Consider the following 19,583-nt stretch of genomic DNA (forward strand, 5'->3'; position numbering starts at 1 on the left):
AACTTTACCCTGGTTGGCCTGTTGGTCCTTTCCCACCTGTCTTGCTAGGCTGAAGGGGGTTCAAGAAGGGTTGGTTTATTTCAGCAGTGGTGTCGGATAAGCCCTTTGGCAGAGTCCTCTCTCCAAAGCATGTTGTACAAAGGTTACCATCTTCTCTTGGCCCAAAGTCTCTTCTCCTGCTCTTTGAGATGCTGGCAAGAACACCCACCAGCTGCACTTTCGCACGCTGGTTGCAATTTTGGTTTCTTTGCTTTTCATATAATTTTTACTGAAGTTTTAAAGTTATAAAGACCAGGACAAAATGACAGGAGGGAAATAAGAAAAAAGGAGAGAGAAGGTATTGAAAGAAAAGCATTGCACAGCATCCTCAGGGCAGGCATGGAACATGAGCACAGCAGAATATTGTTGAGGATTAACAAATATTTCTACATATTTGAAAAAGGGAATATCACGGAAATATGTTGAAAGCAAGACGGAGCAGGCAAGGTGGATCAGGCTCCCTCTCCACAGTGCAAGGTGAAACTTGGCTTTCCTAAAAAAATCATTTGTCTCTTCCGTATATGCTTTCCTGTTTTTGTTGTTGTTTCTGTTATTTTTTGCTGTGTCTATTTGTTTGATTCACTTCAGTAAAGCCCCCCCCCCAAAAAAAGATTATTGCACACCTAAATCTCAATTCTTTTTATGAAGCATCAAGATGAGGTGGAAGGAGGTTAGATCAATGAGTTCTCTGGGTGGTCTTTTCAGATACCTGGCCAGGACCTCTCATGTCAGGGGCAGAGGAGTGGGAGAAGGCAGAAGTGGAGCCCGCAATTCACAGAGCAGCTCTGTAACTGCACAGCAGTTGTTGCCCCATCCTGCTGGGGTTTGGGGTCATGGGAGAAGCAGGAGCAACAGCTGGCGCCTCTTCCACTCAGGTAGAGCAATACAGGTGAGGTCAGGACCCTGGGCGGCTCTCAGCAGATCCTGCAGCCTGAGCTATGAAAGATGCCTCAAGCAGTGAGGGAAAAGGAGCCTTTGCACAAATTCAGAGGCACTTTTCCCGCCCAGCAATGTGAGACGGGTTTTGCTTGGGATCAAATTTTTTGCAAGTGGGCGGGGATTCCTCACTCCATTTTGCTTGCCTACTGACCAGTGTTTGTGTTTTGATTGTCTAACTCAGAGCTTTCCAAACTGTGTGCTTTCCAAACTCAGAGCTTTCCAAACATTAGTGCGTCGGCTGCAGTGTCTGCAAAGGAGCACTGCTGTCCTGTTGTAATGTGCTGAGCAGCAAAGGAGCCCATTTCGTGGAATTTTCAGAGTCTGGACTGTTTGGAAGCAGAAGGCTTTATGAAACCTCAGCTGCCCCGCTGCTCCGTGCACAGACGGGGCAATGAGAGACAGATAAGACTCTACATGACGTGCAGTCATCTTTATCTCACGTATGCATGCTTCAGCCTCCTCCTACCCAGCCCCATCTCTCACGAGCCATTAGAACAAACACTGCCATACCTCTTTTAGGGCAATTTAATTGTAGGCCACTGCCCTCTGTTCTGATTACAAGATTTCATCTACCTTATCTGGGGCACCTTTGTGATTATGTTTGTTTGTGTTTCCCTTACCACCATGGCTGGCGGCTTGCCCATTTAACACGGTTGCCAGGCTGAGCCAAGCAGAGATAAGTTTTTTCTCCATTTTTATGTACCCTTTTAACTTTATTGACTCCTCTGAGTGAAGCTGTTAATGACAGATGCTGACATTGCTTCCAAAGGAGAAGAGATAAAATATATTAATTGAAGAAACAGCATCTTTCGCTGGGCTGGTTAAGGTTCGCATTGAAGGACGTGAGCTTTCAGCTTTCACAGAACTCTTCAAAAGCTCCTTTCATGAAGATGAGTTCTGTTAAACTTGAAAATGTCCTTGCTAGGTTCCAAAATGGCTAAACCTGTGTGATTGTTTGCTGTTCATGAAAATAGTGTATGTCTGCCTGTGCATGTATTAAACATTCAAACCAATCCATTTTTTAATGGATTGGGGGGTGGGGAATATGGTCAATTATGATAAAGATCAAATTAACATATCATAAGAAATTACAAGTAAATATTTGTGGATAAATTAGCCTTTTTTCAATTTTGAAACTGTAAGTAAAATGATGGTGTATAGGCATATTCTGATTTTAATTTATTGTATTCTCATCTATTTCATCTTTATGCATTCCTGCATTCCTGTGTAAACATGCTAATGGTATAAATAAATGTATATACCGTAAATGGGGGTGTAGGTATAAAAATGGAATGAATACAGAGACAAAAAGGAGTGTGTCTGCCAACATTGGTGGGTTTCCAGGGGGAAAGGGCTGTAGCTCAGTGGCAAAATAGTTGCTAAGCTCACAAAAGGTCCCAGGTTCCTTTCCTAGTATTCCTGGTAAAGGTAAAGGTACCCCTGCCCGAACGGGCCAGTCTTGACAGACTCTGGGGTTTGTGCGCCCATCTCACTCAAGAGGCCGGGGGCCAGCGCTGTCCGGAGACACTTCCGGGTCACGTGGCCAGCGTGACAAAGCTGCATCTGGCGAGCCAGCGCAGCACACGGAACGCCGTTTACCTTCCCGCTGGTAAGCGGTACCTATTTATCTACTTGCACCCGGGGGTGCTTTCGAACTGCTAGGTTGGCAGGCGCTGGGACCGAGCAGCGGGAGCGCACCCCGCCGCGGGGATTCGAACCGCCGACCTTTCGATTGGCAAGCCCTAGGCGCTGAGGCTTTTACCCACAGCGCCACCCGCGTCCCTACAGTATTCCTGGTATCTCCAAGCAAAGTCTAGCAAAGTCTCCTTCTTGAGATCTTGGGGGAAACCACTGTCATACGGTGAGCTGACCAGCCTTAAGAACATAAGAAGAGCCTGCTGATTCAGGCCAATGGCCTGTCTAATTCAACATCCTGTTCCCACTGTGGAAATAAAAATAAATTTAAAAAGGTTGCTGTTGTTACTTACTGCCAAAAAAAAATAAAATTAAGAAACTAACAAAAAAATTAGGAGCCAAATGATCCAGAAAAAGACCGAGAAAAAACATTAGCAGTAGGAAACATTTTCTTTGGTAAATAGCAGAACATTCATGAGAACTAGTCACATGCTGCCCTGGGAGAAGATAAAAGGGTTTTACCTGGAGTCACGAGGATGTTCAGTGCTGGCGCCAAGCAGCCTTGCTGGGATGTTCATTATAATGTCTCTAGGCAACACATGTAATTAAAACAAACCGGCCACCAAGTTGAACGATTCAAACAATACCCCGTCCCGAAAATGCACAACATAGAAACAGCAATAAGAAAGATCGTCACAGTCATTCAAAAGCCTGGGAGAAGAGGTACATCTAAACCTCGCACCAAAAGAGTGTTCATGTTGGCACCTGGCAGGCCTGGCTTGGGAGAGCAGTCTATGGAGAGGCCACCACTGAAAAGGCCCTGTCCCTCGTTGCCACCCTCTGAAACTCTCTCAGATCTGAATATGTATGGGAGCAGGGTGGGGGGCATAGCTGAATGTGCAGACGGTTCTGAGTTTTGAAAAAGGTGGTTCGAATCCCCGCAATGGGGTGAGCGCCTGTTGCTCGGTCCCAGCTCCTGCCAACCTAGCAGTTTGAAAGCACGTCACAGTGCAAGTAGATAAATAGGTACCACTCCAGCGGGAAGGTAAATGGTGTTTTTGTGTGCTGCTCTGGTTCGCTAGAAGCGGCTTAGTCATGCTGGCCACATGACCCGGAAGCTGTACGCTGGCTCCCTCAGCCAATAAAGCAAGATGAGCGCCGCAACCCCAGAGTCGGCCACAACTGGACCTAATGGTCCCTTTACCTTACCCAGGCAGAAAGCTCACTGATGCAAAGTCAGAAGAGGTAGAGCTGGGTAAAAAGGATCAGTGGTCTTGACAACTTCCATTGCTCAGCTCAACAGCAGGTTTTATCAAAGTTGTGGCGATTTCTGTTCTGCTTCCTAAAGGATCCCCCACCAAGCAAGTGCATTTGCCATTGGCTTTCACATCTCTGCCAGTGTCCTAAACACATCTATGCCAATCACCTCCTCTAGGCTATCCATAAGACCTCAGGTGCTCCCAGCAATGGTTAGGTTAGCAGCATTAGGCTTCAAGTTCTCTCAGAGGTCCTCTCATCCCCATTCCTTGCTGCTACACTGATTGGCCAAAGGGAAACAAAGTGCCGATTTGCAACCTACACACCCTAGAAGCAAGAGGCACAAATGGAACTGGCTACATTTTTGCAAGTTTTTGAGATTTAATGCAGCTGATAGGTAGGTGCATTGCCCCAACAAGAGTCTCCAAATTAGTTGCTCGATATATATTTTTTAAATCTTCCCATTAGGCAAGTTCAGTGGGTCTCACACAAAAACATCCAGCAGGAAGACTAGAATTACAAGCTCCTGTGAGTGAAGTGCCTTTCCCGTAATTTGGATTTAACAGGGCCCTGAGTCCATTTGAAATAGTCTTTTATATTATTGTTTGGTACTTTTGTTACATTAGTCTACCACCTCAGTCTAGGGAGCTGTGGGCAGAATATATGAATACCTCTTTTATTTCCACAAGCATCTTGAGTTAAGTTAAACCAAGTATCCCAACATCACCACCCCTTGAGCATCATGGCAAGGTGGGAATTTGAATTCCTACAACACAGGCTCCCATTAGCATTGGAAAACCCATTTCTTTATATGCCATCAGCTGCAATTCCTGCTGATGGGGTTGGACTAGATGATGCTTCTGTGTTCCTTCCAGTTCTATGAAGATGGGTTTTTGGTTTCATTCACATGAATTTAGAGATTTCCCTTCTTACGATCCTGTTATATCCAGTTCACCATGCGTATTGTGCAAATTAATTTAATGCAAACCCACTTACAATTGCATGGTCACATGCAGAATTTGAGGATGTAGTGAGAAACTAACCACTACCACCCCGCCACCTACCCTCCCCTCCAGAACAGCTAAGCAGATAAAGCGAAGACACTGGCATTTCAATTTTTGAACATTTATTAGAAACATGACCCCAAAAGGGGGATTCTGCAGAACTGCAGTAGTACAAAATATAATTAAATTTTCAAACCAGTACAAAATAAAGCAAAACGGAGCAACAAAATACACAATAGGAAAACAAATCGGTACACCCAAATTTATGTCCAACTGTCACTTATATAGTATCTTGTGACAAGATATTTGGAGTGACAAAATCTGGGATCAATTAACACTTTAGATATGCAGTGCTGTTTTTCAAAAACTGTTTAAAGAAAGTGCATTTTTCCATCAGTGGGGAATAAACCAAGTTATTTGCTGAAAAATATAGGGGCGGGGGGGGGGGTGAAGACGAGCAGCCCAGAAATAGATATGCTTCCTTATTTGATTTCACGCAAGCCTAAAGCCATGCCCGATTTTATTCTGCTTGTGTCAGCTTTGTGGGAAAGTACAAAGCTGTTTGGCACCATTCAACAAAATGTATAGAGATTGGTCTTTAGATATTGCTGGGCTTTTGATAACCAAGGAAGCAAGGGAATGCATGAGAAACCTCTCAAGAAGATGGTGGGGGAAAGTGCTGCCCCCCCCCACCGGAGCCTCAGATCCTGCCCTTGCATCATTCAAGGCTGCCAACAACTTGCCCCATACCCCAAATTATCAACATTGGTTTATAGTCACACAACACTAAAGATTCAAGATAAGAAAAAAATAGGCATATAGTGATTTTTCTCCCTTATACAATGTTTGCTTGTTTACCTACTAAGGAGAACGTAGAATTAGACAAAAACAGAACAAAAACCACAGAAATTAAGTGCCACAAAAGTCCATTACAACAACACTTGAGACTGTTTTAGAAAGCTAGACTTCTAAACAGTGTTTGATTTGCTCGATAGGCAAACACAAAAGAACACAAAATTATTGCTTCATAAGAAGTTGGGAGTTATTCTCCCTGGGGCTTCTTTTTTTGGGGGCCCCTTTGGATGGAGTGTTTATTACAACCTAACACTTAACACCACCTGCTATACTTTTCTATTCTCACCTCATTCCTTCACTTAATGCTACTGAGAGAAACCCCCAATCCCATCCAGCATCTGCAGCAACACCTACCAACCTACCACTGTCCATCTAGAAACTCTCCCCACACTTTTTTCCAAGTGTCCCAAAGATCAGGGTGTTAGGTTTTAAAACCTGAGAAAAGAACTTTTACTCAAAAAAAAACCTGTAAGAAACAAACTACCAAAAGCTTGCTTGTCCTATTGAAAAATCTTCAGACATACAACCTCATGTATCTAAATCACCACATTCAAAACAATTTTGAACAGATACAAATGGTCGTTGGTTGTCATTCAGTAGTATTTCTTCCAAACTGTTGATCTGTTGTTGGCCTTTCACCTCCCCTCATTCAGAAATGCCTGACCTACCCTACAGTCCCATCTTGAAAGTTTCACTTCAGCACCTGGCTATAGGGGAGAGCCGAGGCCTGGGTCCACCACTGACCCACATAGCTTCTCTTGGCCTGTGGCAAGTACACAAAGGCATAAAGATAGCCATTCAATTCAGCTCCTTGCCGACAAGTCTTCCACGAGATGTGCTGACACCATGAGGTCTTCCTTCCCTTTTCATCAGGGAATTTCTGCCCGGTGCATAATCTCTGAGTGCAATTGTTAAAAGTCCAGAAAAAGCTGGATAAAAGACAACTGCATAAATATGTCCCTTGATTGGTGCTCACTGGACATTGTTGTTGATAGTGCAAGGATCCACCTGGAAAAGAGGGAAGAACAGAGGGTGTGTGTAAGATGAAGGTCTATCAGCTCCAGAAGTCAGCTTGCAAATATTCTGTACTATTTATTTGCATTACTATTTTTAATTGCAAGACCACCTTGGGGGACTTGGCAGAATGATCCAATAGAAATGAAATAAATTTTAAGGCTTTGCAACTGGATCCATTCCCCTTCACGTAGAGTGCAAAAGCTGAAGTTTGGAATAGAACCTACTTAAGCCACAATGATATTCACAAAGCTTGCTTTGCATGGCTGCTCTTCAGTGAACCCCACACCCCCATCTCTTCGCCCTGGTTTTATTCCTACCACTTGCAAGCAGTGTTTATTGGTCTGTGCTGCAGTCACATTTTATTGTGTGACAAGAGTCGGATGTCTCACCTCTGTGTAGGTAGGTGGTGGCATGAACTTGAACTCTGGAGCATACATGAAGATGGGGCTGTCAAAGGAGTTGTCAAGCTCATCTAAGAGAGGGGTGGTGGGACTCTCCAGGCGGTGGTCTTCAGGGACAATGTCCAGGTAGCATGGAGGTGCTATATTGGAAAAGAAACAGATACACGTCAGTCCACTCTTTCCTAAATCTATCAAATACTTCTGGTGAAATGTGTTTGCAGCAACAGATACTTGATGGAATTTAGAAATCCTAGCTCTTCCCAGGTTCAAACTGAGTGACAAGGCTGCTTCTTACCACCCGCTTTCTAAAGACCTCCAACCCCTGCAATTGTGTCCTTGCAGAGGCCAACCTTAACTCTGAAGGCTACGTTTTCAATAACAAAAAGGCAGCAGGGAAGCTCAGCTCACCTTCTGGGGCATCTGGGATGTTGAGGTCCACCCAGCTCATCTCGGAACTGGTCTGGCTGGCCATGCTAGAGCTGCGGCTGCCAATGCCAGAAGACTTGCTGCCAATGACGAGTGGCAACTCCAGGATGATCTTCTTGGAGCCTGGGACACTGACATAGATCTGCAAAAAAAACACAGGAAAATATGTGGTGAGATGTAATGCGGTGCCTTCTTGAGAGATAATAGTCTGTGGGGAAAGGAGGGCTACTCCATGCCCACAGGGATATGTTTCAGGGCTTGAAAGCAGCTGCCATTAAATGCAAGCTCTCTCAGACAGAATATTTCAGAAGTACTGTATGGTGTTTTCTGACTTGGCTTGCTGGGAATTAAGAGGTCAGCCACCTTGCAGTGAAGCTCTTTAATCCAGATCAAATGTCCTGTCCTTAAAGTTGTCAGGGCTTAAGCATACTGGGATGTATCTCCCTTGGAAGTCTTAAGCCCGGAGGTATCTTAGCCAGTTTTGATAATGATGTAGGAAATGCCTTTTTAAAACATTTCAGGTGACAGCCTAGAATTCAAAAAAGATTCTGGGGCTATGCAGTTCCCAGAATTCACCCCTGAATATGACCTCAGTGCTTGAATTCAGTAGGGATTCTGTAAGCCCTCAACAGAAGCCAAGAACAAGGAAGATTTGGGGTGGGGGTAGGGGAGGGTTGCCTTTCTAAGCCCCTCACCTGCAAGAAGTACTCCACACGCAGGATGTTGCAGCCTAGAATGGACGGTTTGATCTTCTTGACCCGGAGGGTCTTGCCACGCCATGATTCAGACATGCCAGAGACAATGTGGTTGCCTCGGACGCATGAGAGCTTCTGGGAGAAGACCTTGGTCTGCCCATTGGCCAGGTAGGTGTGTTTAGCAACAATGGCTGCCTTGGGCATCACAATCCGGGAACAGGTGTTCTCAAAGTCGGCATTGATACATATGTCATCACCTGGTAAGAACAACAAGGAGAAGAAGCTTAGTTGTGGAAGACCTACAGAATTTGCCCACTGGAGCAGATCTTCATTGAGATCAGTTAGGTGCCACATTTTTCAATGATGACTTTCCCTGCTTGCATCCAAGCTCCTCATTAAATCCCCAAACCACACCTATATCTCCAGCCCTTGAACTATGCTTGGCTTGCCAGGAACAGCTAGCAGTTACAGGTCTGACTACTAGCCATTTACATCATTTATTCCAATTTTCCACCCTTCCTCATCAACTCCCGTTTCCTGAAGAGGAAAAGAGCCAGGCCTCACCTTCACAGAATCCTTTGCGGTCAATCCTGGCACTAACAGACACATGCCCATCAGGGATAAACATACAGGACACTTTCTTTTCCTTCTTGGCAGCTACAGGTGACTGAAAAGAAATGAACAAGAAGATATTGTCACATACATACATACATACATACAACACTGACTAATTTCCAAAGTATTGCTCCTGTCCATATGTACTATCTATAGTCTCAGGAGTTCAGCCTTCGGTACCTTGTCAGACCTTCAATCACCCCTTGAGTTATAACTAATTATTCACAAGTTTCTTGTTTCAACAGATAGTAAATGACACAACTGGACACATACTATTAATTTCAAGCTAAAGATGAACAGAGATGCATGTCTCTGAGAAGACTTTGAACCAACTGAGCAATAATTGGGAGAGAGAGAATTCCAAATTCTGAAGCAAAGTTCACTAAAAAATGCTGAAAGATGGCCTGTTTCAGATTAGCTGTGGCGCTAAATCTATCTAAGCTGATGACTGACAACTGACCAAAGCTATCAAAGGACAACCTCAAGTGGTAATTACCATCAGGTCTGGAGTGTTTACGTCAATTTGATCCATGACCTCAAAGCGCTTCTTTACATCTTGAGTCGGGAAGGATGGACGATCCAAGAAAGCCTTCACCCAATAGTCAACGCAGCCATATTTGCCCTTGAAAGTAGTACCAAGCGGCCTGAAAGAATACAAATGTCTCATTAGACACAGGAAAGGCAGGCAAGTGGCGATAAATCCTGTATTTTAATACTAACGTATCAGTGGCCATGTCTGGCCAATACCTACCCCTGAGGTAGCTCAAATCCAAACTTGTACTCGTAGGTGTTTCCTGGTCTCAGAATCACAGAACCATCTGCATCTAGGAAGACACCACAGAAAGAGAAAAAGGTGTTAGGCTTACAGAGAAAATATTTTAAGTATTTTAAGATGACTAATACTGCAAGGTGTTTTTTATCAATGTCAGTGCACTTTCAAAAAATTAAGCAGGCAAGAGATTTAAACTTGAGTGGTGCCTAAGGAACCCCCATGTTCTGTTTTACCAACAAGTCAGCATTTCAAGAACCGCTGCTTTTCTCATCCTTAATACTGCCTGCTCACACATGCAATTAAGGTTTCAACTGTTAAAAAAAAATTCAGTCTCCTTTCCTATCTGTGCGTCTGTCCAATTACAAACCAAAACGTCCAAGTTACAGAAGCCAACAGTCTAAAGAATTTCACATCTTCCTGGCTCTCCTCACTTGCTCTGATCTTCAGCCAAAGTGATGACTATACCCCTCTCCCAGGGTAAGGGACTCCCCGTACTGCTAGGCAATCACTACCTATTAATACATCCACTGCCAGAAGTCCCAACTGGCCAGTTCCCTGCTGCGCCAACTGTTGCTGGGACATACTGTACTCTCGGAAGTTTGCTTAGCAAGGGAACTACAATGATTTGAAGTTGCCGCTGGCCCTTTATTCAGAGGTGACCCATCACCCTGGACCCTTTTGTTCAACTCCCTAGTAGTTCTCTGCTTTAGGTTATTCCCAATCCTGAAAATTATCTCTCTCTTCTCTGCTGGCGCCTATCTGATGCTAATCTTTTGCTTGCATCTCAGACCTGCAAGGCTGCAATCTTAGAAGGGCTTACTTGGTAATCAAGCCCCATCAAGCTCATGGGGACTTAATTCCAAGTAAACACACATAGGACTGGGATGCAAGTTTTGAAAGCCAGTCTTTAAATGGGGTAGAGTTCCATTCCCATCCCATTCTGAGCCTGCGCTAGGTTTCAAACCTAGACAGAGAGCCCAGAAAACACAGGAAGATGCTGTACCCAGTACAAAAAAAAAAAAAAAATGCCCCAAAAGCCAGTTTAAACAAGAAAAAGCAGAACTGGACCAAGTATTTAGAGCCAAGTATATATACGCCACTGAAGAGGACACCATTCCAACCAACTCATTAGCTTTGCAAACAGAAGTGTCCCAAGTTCAAGCCCCATCAGCATCTCAAAGAAAGGCTGGAAGAGACCCCTGCCTGAGAACTTGGAAAGCCACCGCTGCCCGTCCATGCAGAGAAACTGAGCTAGAGGAATCATTGGTATGACTCTATATAAGACTGCCTCCGATGTTCCTATGTAAAGCCAAAGGTGCCATCCTAAGTCTCCTTACCCTACAGTCAAGTCCCCATGCATAGGACCAGGCTGCAAAAGCTACCCACTCGTTGGGCTCCTCAAAATTCCAGGAAAGGCTTTCAATTCTTTTGCAAAAGCGGAGACACAAAACATACAGAGACACCCTGCCCCCCCCCCAAAAAAAACCCCATGAGGCTCACCAGCTGGATGGTCGTCCAGGGTGAGGACATCTTCATAGCGAAGGTATTCCATCTCCTGCTTGCACTGCTGGGGCCCTTTGATCCACAGGACCTTGGCCACCCCGCAAGCCAGAACTCTGACCCGGGTGACCCGGGTGACTTCGGCCACCTCCACCACGACACGGCCAGCCACCTTGTCCCCGCTGCTGTAGACTTTGTCAGGCTCACTGAAGGCCACTTCGAAGGTCTTGATCTTCTTGAACATCACCATGGTGACCCAAGTGTTATTAGTATTCTCAGGCAAAAGGGTCAAAGTGGGCTGAGTTCCGAAAAGCTTAGCTTTTTATGCCCAGAAATATTTTAAGGGGACAAAACTGAAAAGGCAATTTTTTAAAAAACAAAAGTTTTCCTCCTTTGTCTTCTCGAAATAAAAGGAGTAATAGCTTAGTAGAGTGCTAAGGAACTCCTGCCTCCTCTCTGTCCCAAGCCTGCCTCGGCTATTGGCACCGTCATCCGGATGCGGCCGTTTTATATGCGGCCCACACCCACCTTCCCCCTCCTTTACGCTGTTGATCTCAAGCAGCTCCATGCGGCCGGCTCGTGTACCCTCGTGCTGCCCTCGTGCACAGCGCTCCGATTGGCCGGTTCGTCGTGTTTACAGTCCCGGCAACCAATCGGAGGCCGGCCCGCGGCGCGTGGACAGTGTGTGTAGAAGAGATGCCGGCTGTAAGAAAAAATGAGAAACAGGCGGTTGGGAGGGGGGGAGTGGGAGAGCGGAGTGGCAGGAGGGTAGCCAATCGAGAGGCGAGAATGGTGGAGGAAAAAAGCGCCGCTAGCCAACGAGGCGCGGAGGGCGGGATTTAGCGGAGTTGTAGTAGCTGTGAGAAGTTTCGCTTAAGCGGGGTGTGTGAGGGAAATTTTGCTTAAGTTATTCAAGGATATATTGCACATCTCTCTATATATATTTATTACCTTCTCTGCCAAGTTGTGCAAGGGGAACTCCAAGCCTGCAGCCCTCAGACCTCAATATGCCCCATTACTTTGGATAAAGGGAGGAAGGAACTAATTGCTTCATAAACTTTTTAATTAGCTGGAGGAGAAAATATGTTTCCTTTCAATATTTACATGTTTCGTTTTTTAAACCTTTTCCTTTTACAAAGCACAACCAGTACTAAAAGATATTAAAAGAGGCTTGTGAACAAATATTTTAAAATTCTTGAAAGAGCATGGGGGTGACAATTGAACATTCTGCCAAAAAGGGTTTCCTTAGAGTTTTAGTTTACAAAGCTTGTGGCTCAAGCAGCATGTCACTAATCCAGCCCCCCCCCCCGCTATAATAAGAGGTTAAATTGGCAAAGGAAAATTGAAGGGACAGTTCTAAAAAGGAGAAGCCCAAATTGAATCTGACCGTCCTCTCAAGATGGTCTTGGAAATTGAAAGAATATAATCAAATGCTAACAAAGGTTAAAAGGAACACGACCAGTTAAAATCAGATTTAAACGGCAGATCCAATGCCCCAGACATCAAAAAAAGCTGAAGTTCTTAAAAAAGTTACAGGCTAGTAAAACTGGTGTTTATTACACAAAAGTGTAGCAGATCCAATTAATCTTTAATTCATAAAATGTAGCATTTAGTCATGCTTAGAAGTTCTGATTTCCTTTGAAGCATACATTTATGTAAAAACTCAGTGTTTGCAAATAAACAGAAATACCAATTTGTGTGGCACACACGAGCTTTTAATTCACCACACTCACACTCCATTACAACTGCTTTACTTTGGGAATAGCCCTTTTCCTAAGAGAAACGCTGCTCAATGACATCCTTTACATTGAAAAAACTTCCAACCTTGTCCACGAATATGATGCTTTGTCTTATTTTTCCAACTGCGTGCACACCATACATTTAAAGCACCCCTCAAAAAAAACATGGGAACTGTTGTTTGTTAAGATTGCTGAGAATTGCAGCTCTGAGGTATAAACTACAGTTCCCAGGATTCGGGGGGTGGGTGGAGGGGAGAGTGTGCTTAAAACGTTTGGTGCATACGCAGAAGAGTCAACCTTAGCTGGTCTCAGCTGGGTCAGTCTGCATCTCAATTGCTGCTTTGTTAGTTTTCTCTCGGGCGTCAAATGCATTCTGCAAATGTCAAAGAAGTTTTTGCCCTGCTACGGGCTTACGGCCAGTGGTGCTTGCGATCCAAGGCACGTTCCAGAAATAGTATCCTTCTCAAGTACTCTCTTCTCTGCCAGGCTGCTTTTAACCTTTGGCTCCCTGACCTCAATTCGGCCATAAGCATAGCACAGTGTTCCTGAAGGTACGCTGAAGGAAATAACAATAGGGTTTGCGTGTTTTGAGCCACACACACCCAAGATCACATCTTCGAATTCTGTGTTAATTAATCTAGATCTGCCATCACCCAACTGGGGCCCTCCGGATGTTTTGGGCTATAACTTCCATCAGCCTCAACCAGCATGTAGTCCAAAATGTCAGGATGGCATCAGGTTGCTGAAGCCTGATCTAGAACACTGTTTTCTTTAAACTATATTGTGGAAAGTCCCGGGGTTCCTTAGAAACATATCAGGGGCTACTGAGTGTGAAGACTGATCATGGCTGACAAGCTTCCCTGAAATACGCTGCTTGGTCATCCCACTACCATACTTCTGTTGCAAGGCATCATCATCATCATGACACAGGACTGTTGAGCATGTGCTAAATTCAGCTGCACTCTCAGTTCACAATGGTGAGGCCCCCAGGCTTGTGCAGGGTGGGGGCAGCTGGGTACACTTGCCCCAGGCCTCGGAGGACTCAGCTAGCAGTATGGTGGGGGCCTGCCAGGGACTGGTTGCTTTTTTGTTTCCGTTTATAACTTAATTCTAACAAGACTCCCATCCCAGGCCCTAAAGCCCTCAGTTCCATTTTAATTGACTTATATGCTTCCATCTTCTGCAGAGCAAAGCTGTCCCACGACAGCTAGCAGGCAAGTCACTGCGGTAAGGGTTCCCTTGAGATATAATTTAAAAGCAAACATCCAAGTGGTTAGGAATTGTTGGATTTATAAGGAGTTGGGCTGGATGATCTCTTGGGGACTCTCCAACTCTGCAGTTATGTGCTTCTATTGCATTGCTAGCTCTGCAGTTCTCACTTCTGTGTTTCCATTGTCTTGCTTAGAAACAAACTCAGTGCCTCCTTATGCAGCAGAATCATTGACTAAAATGTAAGCAACCATATCCAAAACAGGATTTCAGGTCAGATTGGAAAAGGAACTTTATTTTTATTCCATAACAAATAGGAAGAAATTGATAATACAGGCTTGGGTTTCAACTGACTGGTCTTTTATTTATTTTTATTTGTTTATTTATTGGATATATAGCCTACCGTTCCTGCCAAATAAGTCCAAGGCAGCAAACGACAAGTGAGAAAAAAGTAAGAGCAATTCGAATACCACCGCAGATGGGGACATTTCTCAACTTTCTTGTTGAAAGTGGAAAATTTTCAGTAGGTACCAAACAGACAACAGAAGACAGCACCTGTCTATTATCCAGGGAGAGAAAATTCCACATAGTGGGCGCCACAACACTAAAGCCCCACTTTATGCATTGTATGGAATCCAGACCTCCTGATAAGACAGTATTTGCAGAGGAGTGCAGTGATCAACTGGGTATTTAAGGGATGAGATGACCTCTAAAGTATCCTGGTCCCAAGCTGCATAGGGCTTTATTCGCCAAAACCAGCACCTTGAACTTAGCCTTCAACTGCAGGGTAACATGTTGGCGATATTCTGCCCCAATGAATCATCGAGCTGCCACATTTTGCACCAGCTGCAGGTTCCACACCAACCTCAAGGGCAACCCCACAGAGTACATTGCAGTAATCCAGTTATTATTAAATGCAGTTATGAAAAAATTACATGTGGCTGTAGGAAGACAGCTGTTATTTGCCGTTCGTACTTGACAGATGTACGGGCTGGAAAGGCAAATTTTATACTTGTCACAATGCAGAAGGTGAATATTCACTCCTTTCTAGAGCTTCTGGTACTTTCTGTTATTTCCCCCCCTTCCACCCAGTCTGGAATGCCAGAGAGAAAGATCCCAGCTGCTGAAGTGCATTCTTCTGGCATCTGTTTTTCCTTGTGTTTTTCCTCTGTTAACAAATACCCTTCTGGTCTGTTTACACAAAATATAAATATATAGCCATATAAGGTTTCCTTCACACCATAAACTGCTCCTACTAAAGCCTGCTAAAGGGATCTGCTCTGCTTGAAGTCAAATTGTTCTAAAAAATCTTCCACTCATTGTGGATAGGAGAGGGTAGGCAATTCAAAGGACTGAGAATATGGTTTTTCTATTTCAGGACCGGGTGCAATGAGGGAAAGTTCATCTTTAATGGATTTGCAAACAAAAAGGTCAAACTGGACATAATATTATATACATTTTCCCATTTACTCTGCATGCTTTTTCAGAATCCGAATAGCAGCTGCAGGGGAGAAGGCTGGTAATTATTGAGATTGCAGCAGGCAGGGAAATGTAGCTTTCACCCCCTGCAATGGTTTGGATGAAAATACTGGAATGTGCCAAACTGACCTGAACAAAGAACTGAAAGCAGGGGTTTCTCCTTGTTAGATTGTGGACACTCATAATATGCAATGCCTATTCAACATCTTCCTTAAAGTTGTCTACACAAGTAATTAGATTTATATGCAAGATAGAACGTTTGGGGCCAGTTCCTATTACAGTATAAAAGATGTTCAGAGACTTATTTCCCACTCCACCCTTCCTTCTTACTATCTAACTCTTCCTCACACACACTCACCTATCTGAAGACAACAGGATCTTTGCCTATGGCACTGGCTGGATAACTGTGGAATTTATTACAGAATGCCAGGGAACTTAGATGGTAAGATACGTTAGGAAAACTTAAACATTTTTTAAAAACTGAGATAGGCTGGAGGAAGTTAGGAGCCTATATTTTCAGTTAGGGTAGGAAATCTAATTTTCTTATTAATGCAATTAAACTGCTGTTTGCATAAATTATTTTGTTGATGGGATTTGCCCTTTAGCGGTTATTTATAACTAGCCAGCACGGCCAAATGGTTTGAATAAGGGTGAAAGCTATATTTTAAATTGTGCATTGCCTCTACCATCTTCAAGTCTGTTCCAAACTGATGCTTGTGGACATTTACTGATATTGCTAGCTTAATGTTTTGGACATGGCAAGATTGCTTACTCAGATATTGTCAAGCCAAAAGGATTAAAAAAAATTTACAAGACAATTAAGGCTGTCATGGTGCACCACGTGTGAGGGAGAAAGGCAGATCATCCCCTTTATGTGAACCAGATCCCTTCTGGGTTCAAAGAAGAAAAACTTTCACAGACTGGAGGAGCAGGGGATATTCTCCAGTGCTAGTCCTTATTTGATGCCTGTAGGAGGAGCGGTACTAACAGTGCTTGCTCCAGCGGTTTGGGGGTGCTTTGGGCATGACAGCCATAGCTGGCCTCTCTAGACTGGAAGAGGTGGGGACATGCAAACTGAGAATTCGCTAAGGCCACATCACATCTTGGATATTCTCTGTTAGGTAGCACTGTTAAGTGGTAGCACTGTTAGGGTGGAGAGCCCTCTGCTGGTCTCATCCAGCATTGCCATTCTCCTAGAGCCAGTTTTGGGAGTTCATGGTATGTATTTGTATTCCTCTTTTCCAGTAGCATGCTGGAGGAAGCTAACAAAGTACTATTGCTCAAAATCTTTGAAACAATTCAGTACAAATTAATAGCAAACATAAGGAATGCCATGGTGACTTCAGGATTAGATTACTGCAACACATTCTGTGTGGGGCTTCCCTTTCACCTGCAGTTACTCCAGAATGCTGCAGCATGATTGCTAACAGGAGCGAGACTCTGTCAACATATAACACCTCTGCTGAGAGATCTGCACTGGGTGCTCATTTGCTTCTCAAGGCCAAAGTCAAGGTGTTGCTATCAGTATATAAAGACCTGAACAATTTGGGACCAGTTTGCTTCCAGGATCACCGTACACTATAGATGCCCAAATGACTGCTTCAGCCTGCAGAGCTAGCACTGTTACAGGTGCCACATAATACTTGTTCTGCGCTTGTAAGAAATCAGTCTTTTAGAATGGCAGCACCTACACTTTATAGCTCCCCGCCCATTAACATCAGGCTTCCATTGTACTCTTTTCGATGCTTGCTAAAGACATTTTTGTTCAGGCAAACCTATCCAGACACACAAAACCTGAGATTAAACACGTGCCTTTTTTAGCCTATTCTTGATTTTAATTATATTTTGAATGTTTTAAAGTATCTGCTTTTTACCATTTTTATCAGTAATTCTGTTATATTTTTATTGCGATCAAGCAGCATATAATTTTTGTTAAATAAATAAATGCAGCATTGCATCCAGAACTATCATAGGCATTGGAGAGGCAGGAGGGTAATTCTATCAAGCTCCTTTGTATCAGAATCAAACCAGCTATCTTTCAGAAGAACAATGTGTCATTTCTGACCCCTCTAGCCCAATGTTATGTACTCTCCTGCAGTGGTGTAGCATGGTTTGCCAGTGCCCAGGGCAGGGCAAGTGTCCCCCCCCCCCCCCGTGGACTGGGCAGCTGGAGTGGAGGCATGCTTGTACTCTGCTGAAATAGCAGGACTCCACCAAATTCTACTGCCTCTCTTCTGGTAGGTCTCAAGTACAGGATTACACCTTCAGTGATGCAGCCAGTAATTACGTTTAGCATAATTACGTTTAGCATTATGTGCAGTGTTCAGAGTATGAGTGCTTCACAGGCTGGGCACATGAAAAATAAATTCAAAACTCAGCTAAATGTTTCTTTTTCTCAATTCGGATCAAATATGGTTTGAGGAAACTTCCTCAAAATGCAGTATTTCATAAGAAAGGGCATAATAGATGGATATATATGGATTGCAGCTGGTGTGTACACTGCTTCCCAGACCTGTGGTGGTAATGCACTGCATGCAGAGTCAACAGGAACATGTACACAGGCACGTAATTATCTTGAAATCTTTACAACAACCCTTTAAGTTAGGTCACTCTTATTATCTCCACGTTGCAGAAGGGAGGAAGGGCTGTAGTGGAGATTGCAGTTTGCCTAGGGCTATGTAATGAGTACATGACAGAAGTAAATGTTGAACCCCAGCAGCTAAATTCCATAAATTTGGCATTAATTTGTATTGCTTACCATCCATTTCTGCCTGCATTTCAAGACTTTCTTTGCTACTACAAACACTAGAAATGTATGCTTTCTTTTAAAATTTCAAACTTGAGATTCACAGAAAAATGCAGATAACCTCATGGGTAGCCTACCAGTTGCTATTCAATTGTTTTCACAAGGAAACAAGCAAACCCTCAGATATTCATTTGGTTGATTTGTCTGGTGATTTTTCTTTCTTTTATCCCAGATCTTAGGAGTGGAGAATGTACTTGATGTGCATCTTCTTTCCCCCCTGGAAATAATTCTACGAATTAAACTTTCAACTCTGTATTCCAAACAAAAGGTATGTTTTTATGTCCCAAAATTACAATACCCCAGATAGACTTCTGTGAGATAAGAGGCCTCAGAAGACCTGTTCTTTTGAGCATTCATTCTCATTTGTTTGCAAAGAGGTTAGACAATGTTGCTTAAAGCAAACTTTATCCCACACTTCCCAGTGCATTTTTCCATCACTTATTGCAAAATAACAACAACAAATATCTTCATGAAGATGGTTTGTTGTGCAATACCTCAAAATTGTTGGTATTCTGCTTGTATTTTGGTTAAAAGGAAGATGGCTCCATAACTGTTAGGGTTCACATGGTGGAAGTGTGCGAAAACAAAGAGTCATATTCTATGGTCTTAACTGCTTCATATTTTAAATAAAGCATGTTGGTTATGTGAGGCTAGATATCCCACAAAAATTTGGCAAAAGCCTGAGAAATATTGCTTTTATTGATGGATCTTGCCCTCTAGAGGTCACTGGTTTGCTTGCAGGGTGTTTACACACCTTCCCATTAATCATTTGTTCACCCTATACTTTCCCCATGCATATTGCCATCACTTCCAAACAGCAAAAAGTCCCTTTTCTTTTTTTTTTAAGGATTTGTTATGCTGGGCAGCAGAGTGCATTCATGTACCTTACATGCACAAATATAAAGTTTTGGTATGCACTTTAATTCTTCCCACAGAATACTGAATGACTTGAAGTTCCCTTAAGGACTTTTCTCTTTAACCAGGCATTTCCTGTTGATATGAAGGGGGTGGGTGTTGTTCTGCCTGCTGTAGCCATTGAAATTACATGGCTGTCTGAATGTTTTTAACTGTTATTTAATGCTTTTTGTGTACATTGTGAACTAGTTCAAGGTTCATGAATGAAAAAGGGTGTTAAAAATACAAATGTAAAGAGTGCTCTTGAGCATGTGCTGAGTGCCTTTCCCTCCCTAATGAA

The 19,583-nt window shown here is 43.6% G+C and overlaps 1 protein-coding gene and 2 long non-coding RNA genes across 3 annotated transcripts; 2 read left to right on the plus strand and 1 right to left on the minus strand.

Annotated features, from left to right (window-relative positions):
• On the plus strand, nucleotides 1–1,182 carry LOC309521241. Its single transcript, XR_014214598.1, has 3 exons — nucleotides 1–516; nucleotides 745–914; nucleotides 1,160–1,182. It is a non-coding gene; the product is annotated as an uncharacterized lncRNA (long non-coding RNA).
• Nucleotides 1,183–4,979: 3,797 nt separating this feature from the next.
• On the minus strand, nucleotides 4,980–11,649 carry TXNIP (thioredoxin interacting protein). Its single transcript, XM_082204057.1, has 8 exons — nucleotides 11,156–11,649; nucleotides 9,635–9,707; nucleotides 9,380–9,527; nucleotides 8,833–8,935; nucleotides 8,269–8,525; nucleotides 7,556–7,715; nucleotides 7,136–7,287; nucleotides 4,980–6,737 (listed from the first exon to the last, which is right to left on the minus strand). The coding sequence occupies exons 1-8, from the start codon at nucleotides 11,403–11,405 to the stop codon at nucleotides 6,702–6,704; spliced, it is 1,179 nt and encodes a 392-aa protein (XP_082060183.1). The 5' UTR covers nucleotides 11,406–11,649; the 3' UTR covers nucleotides 4,980–6,701.
• A 362-nt stretch (nucleotides 11,650–12,011) lies between these two features.
• LOC309521499 lies at nucleotides 12,012–18,297 on the plus strand. The gene is made up of 4 exons (XR_014214688.1): nucleotides 12,012–12,037; nucleotides 14,081–14,121; nucleotides 14,300–14,376; nucleotides 14,502–18,297. It is a non-coding gene; the product is annotated as an uncharacterized lncRNA (long non-coding RNA).
• Nucleotides 18,298–19,583: the final 1,286 nt, after the last annotated feature.

Source organism: Podarcis vaucheri, assembly GCF_965113315.1.
Source record: "Podarcis vaucheri genome assembly, chromosome: 16".
Classification (NCBI taxonomy): domain Eukaryota; kingdom Metazoa; phylum Chordata; class Lepidosauria; order Squamata; family Lacertidae; genus Podarcis; species Podarcis vaucheri.